Below are 4,684 nucleotides of genomic sequence, written 5' to 3'. Positions count from 1 at the left end.
AGCTGAAGTTGACAGTCCTTAATCCATGCAGAGATATCAGAAAGCGGTTGATATTCACATTGAGACGGTCGTGTCACCAGGTGGGAAGGAGAGGAAGAGCTGGTTGAAGAGGTGTATAGTGAAAAAAGAAGAGGGCCCAGCACCGATCCCTGTTGCACTCCTGTTGCCAGATCATGAGATCTGGACACTCGTCCTGATTCTCTGAAGGATCTTCCTGCGAGGTCAGACATGAACCATAAGAGGACAGATCCTGAGATGCCGAGCTTTGACAGCGAGTAGAGGAGGATGTGGTGGTTAACTGTTTCAAAGGCAGCAGACAGGTCAAGAAGGTTCTCAGCGCTGTTGCTAGGCAACCAACGTTATTAACGTACAGGAAGTGAAGAGGGGAGACTGTTTAGCCAATCAGCATGCAGAACACAATTTTTGGTCCACAGTCCAATGTGAACTATGTGACTATGTGATAACATGAACAGTGAAGGCCCTAAATGAACTTAAGGGCCTTTAAGGCCTTGTTCTGAGACCAGCCTTGGTTTTCCTTACAGCTGACCGCATGTTTGGAACAAAGGAAACCCCCATGGACTCAAAGCTCAAGCAAGATTTGCATTATGTGGCCCTTTAGTGATAAGGAACAGCCCTCTCATTGGACATGGACCTCAAACTGCAGGAAGGGTTCCTGGGCTCAGCTATAAAGAGTAAAACCCCCCTCTCTTCTTTCTCCTCTCTTCTCTTCTGCTCTTGCCTTCTCTCCTCTCTTCTAGGTCACAACTCCTATTTCAGTGTTGTGCAAGTTCATACTTCTCATGAACTAGTTCAAAGTTCAGTTCACATAATTTAAAAATGAACAGTTCACGTTCATAGTTCACCATTTTCATTTTGAACTAGTTCAAATTCAGTTCATTTCAATATTTTTAGGTGAGAAGTACGAAGGAAACGCCCCCCTATCCTAAAAGTGTTCACCGTATACCAGTGGTCTTCAACCCTGGTCCTCAGGACCCTGTCCCCTATGTTTTAGATGTTTCCCTGCTTCAGCACCCTGATAAATCCCGAGGACCAGGGTTGGAGACCCTGCTGTATACTATAATGAATTGTCCTAGTGGCGTTTCAACTTTACTCAGAGGCTGTAAATCTCCAACATTGTTGTCCATTATCAGTTTGTCTCCCTGTTGCAGGTAAATCAACCCTGAAGGAGCAGCAGTGGGACTGGGGTTGTTCGGGGCTGTTGGGTCTTCTTGGTCTTTCTGGGAACTTATTTGATTGTTAAGGACTTGCAGATATTTCCGCCCACTGGACGGATGCTTTAACTGCATGACGTTTCAAATTTGAAGTTGACGAGGCAGACGCTCGGACTAGTTTTCTCAGCGCAGGTGGACATAATTTGTTCTTTATTTGTAAATATGTTGCGTTCAGTTCAACGTTCTCACAGAAATGAACGTGTTCAATGAACGCGTTAATTTGAACGCGTTCATGCACAACACTGTCCTATTTTAGCATGAGGAGCTACTAGCTACGGACCGGCCTCCTCCATGATCGTGACTGAAGAAGCGTCTGCAGCTGCAACGAGTGACCCACGAGGTTCCGAGCTCCAGAGGAGCCGAACCAGGGACCCTGCAGGCCTCGACGTGAACGCCTTTGGACCGACCTGAAGCTGAAGGAGGCCCAGCTGCTGTACCCATAATGCACCACTCATCCACAGGGAGATGAGTACCAGGAGAGAGAGAGAGACATTCTTTATCAGGATCCCCTGCTGAGGGTAACCACCTTTTTGTTCACCAAGGAACGCTGACCGGCCGGACCAAACCACCTTTTTCTTCACTTACAAAGATGCACGGAAGAGGCTGTTTGTGTCTGGGCAGAGAAACTTAGTTAACGCAACTGTGCTCATTAGTTTAAGTGTGTTTCTTTATCTTATAGCCATCAGAATTTATCCGAAGTGTTGTTTTACCATCTTCTTGACACTTGTGTAATGATGAAGCATTGTGACAGCACGTGGCCCCCTGCAGGGACAACGACGCCTTGCAGGTTGCCCCAGCCTCATACCTCCGCTTGACCCATTGTCACGCAAGTTCCAGCTTCCTGAGGACCCCTGCAGGGACGAGGACTTGCAGGCGGCTCCAGTCTCATTCAATGATTGAGACACATTGTCCCGCAAGTTCCGGCGTCTTGAATCCCTGCCGAGATGGCACCGTGGAAGTGACTTTGACTTCCAGCTCCTGCAGAGACGAGGACTTGATACCATATATGGACTTCCTGACTCCTCAGGGGGTAGTCCCAAACTGGAAGATCACAGGCTTCTTGTATTAAAACCCTGTTGTAAAATCTCTCGGGGTCAGCACACCGACCAAGACACTGCGTCTGTGTAGGTCCTGCTCACCGCCGGCTGAATAAAAACTCACTATACCCCAAGCGGACTTATGAACTGATTTTGATAAAATTCCTCAACAGTAAATAAATTCTGATCCATTTGAATGACAGAAGTTGTTTGTGCTTATTTTACACATATTTGTCACAACTGCTGGTTTAAAGGTCTGAGCTCGGACTCCTTCCTTCTCTATAATTCTAAAGAATAACTTACCTTGACTTACCCCGACTCGCCCTCCTAATTATCTGCTCTTCTGCATTCCCAGTGGCCACCTGACGGGTCATACCTGCTTAATTGTTTACGGGATTAAAACTTTATATCCAGCTAGTTTCCTGATCTGGCTGTGACACATCAATAAACTATGATAAACTATGAATGACACCCACAGGTGGCTGAGGAGGCCACGCCCACCCACAGGTGTGTTCTGAAGCCACGCCCCTCGCCGACCAGCTTAAATTAGGACTCGTGGAGCCGGACTCTTATTTGACAGCAGGTTGTTGTTTCATAGCGAAACAGAAAACACGCTGCCTTCATCCAGGATGGCAGACACCACTGAGAAGCACCGGGCCTTTGTGACCGAGCCGATTGGGGAAAAGCCGGTGACGGCGCTGCCGGGCATCGGGGAAACACTGGGCCAGAAGCTGACGGCCCAGGGCTTCGACAAGGTGAGCCCCCCCAGTTACACCTCCCTGTGGTTCTGTGCTGGTCCTGAACTTTTCTCTGGTCTCCGTCTCTCAGGCCTCCGCGGTTCTGGATCAGTTCATGCAGATGAAGAGAGACACGGAAATGTTCAAGACCTGGCTGAAAGACACCACCGGCGCCAACGCCTACCAGGCCGACTGCTGCGCTCAGGCCCTGAAGGACTGGTGCGAAACCTTCCCAACCCCCACACCTGTAGAGGAATCGGATAAAGCCCATCAAACGTGGTTTCAATGGAAACCTTAATTCTGAATTACTATTTCCATGTAAACTCGAAGGAAAATAGTTTAATTCTGAATTATTTGATTCAGAATAATTAGAGAATAATTAATTCCGAATTAAAAAATATCAAGTAACCGTGGCCATTTCAACTTTATTCACAAAATTTTGACTTTTTTCTAGACATTTCGACTTTTTTCTTGTTTTTCTTCCGGTAGACGTAACTTCTGGTAGACGTAACTTCTGGTAGACGTAACTTCCGGTAGTTTAACTTCCGGTCCCCCCCTATCCAATCAGAACCTTCCCAACCCCCAGACCTGGAGAGGAATTGGAGAAACACCATCAAACGTGTTTCCATGGAAACCTCAATTCGAAATTACTATTCTCCAAGGAAAATAGTCCAGGACCAGGACCAGCTGGACCTGGTCCAGGTCCTGACCCCCCCTTGTCTCCACAGGGATGTCCACCACGTGGCAGAAGCACCGGGACTTTGTCACGGAGCCGAAGGGGGAGAAACCGGTGACGACCCTGTGGGGCATCGGGGAGACGCTCAGCAGGAAGCTGGAGGACCCGGGCTTCAGCAAGGTGCCCCCCCACCCAGGTAACCCCCCCTGGTCCTGACCCGGTCTGGTTCCGTCCAGGCTGCTGGTTCTGACCCCCCCTCTCTCCTACAGCGGGACGTCCACCACGTCTCAGAAGCACCGGGACTTCGTGGCCGAGCCGATGGGGGAGAAGCCAGTGACGGCCCTGCCGGGCATCTGGGAGACGCTGGGCAGGAAGCTGGAGTACAAGGGCTTCAGCAAGGTGACCCCCACCACCCACCCCCCAGGTAACCCCCCCTGGTTCTGGTTCTGGTCCTTACCCGTCTCTGACCCCCCAGGCCTACGTGGTTCTGGGTCAGTTCCTGCTGCTGAAGAAGAACCAGGAGATGTTCACCGATTGGCTGAAGGAGAACAACGGCGACAACGCCAGGCAGGCGGAGGCCTGCGAGCGGTGCATGAGGGAGTGGTGCGACACCTTCCTGTAGGCCCCGCCCCCTTCCAGAGGCCCCGCCCCTCCTCCTAGATCCAGCCTCTGCATCTGGTACCACCAGGGTTTCCACCTTTCAGAAATAGATATAAGTGACGCCCCAATTTCAGCAGTGCAGGCGCCAAAAAAAAGGAACATCCCCAAAACTTCTAAAATACATAGAAATGTATTTATTTTATATCAAAAAACAAAATGCTTTGATTTAAATTTTAAAGTGCTTTAATAGCATTGAACTAGCATGACTGTACAGACAGCTATACTAGCAACTGAACTAGCCTGCTATGCTACGTACGTCCACATCAGCCCAGATGTAGAATATGGTGTAAAAGTTAATTTATATTTAACTTAAAAGGTGAAACTAATATATTACCTAGTCTC

The 4,684-nt window shown here is 49.0% G+C and overlaps 1 protein-coding gene across 1 annotated transcript; it reads left to right on the top strand.

Annotated features, from left to right (window-relative positions):
* Positions 1-2,898: 2,898 nt before the first annotated feature.
* On the top strand, positions 2,899-4,304 carry LOC133464070 (uncharacterized). The gene is made up of 5 exons (XM_061746038.1): positions 2,899-3,024; positions 3,098-3,225; positions 3,735-3,878; positions 3,952-4,081; positions 4,158-4,304. The coding sequence occupies exons 1-5, from the start codon at positions 2,899-2,901 to the stop codon at positions 4,302-4,304; spliced, it is 675 nt and encodes a 224-aa protein (XP_061602022.1).
* The last annotated feature ends 380 nt before the right edge of the window (positions 4,305-4,684 follow it).

Source organism: Cololabis saira, chromosome 17, assembly GCF_033807715.1.
Source record: "Cololabis saira isolate AMF1-May2022 chromosome 17, fColSai1.1, whole genome shotgun sequence".
In the NCBI taxonomy this organism is placed as follows: domain Eukaryota; kingdom Metazoa; phylum Chordata; class Actinopteri; order Beloniformes; family Belonidae; genus Cololabis; species Cololabis saira.
The sequence above is the reverse complement of the archived record's forward strand: the minus strand, read 5'-3'. Positions and strand labels throughout refer to the sequence as shown.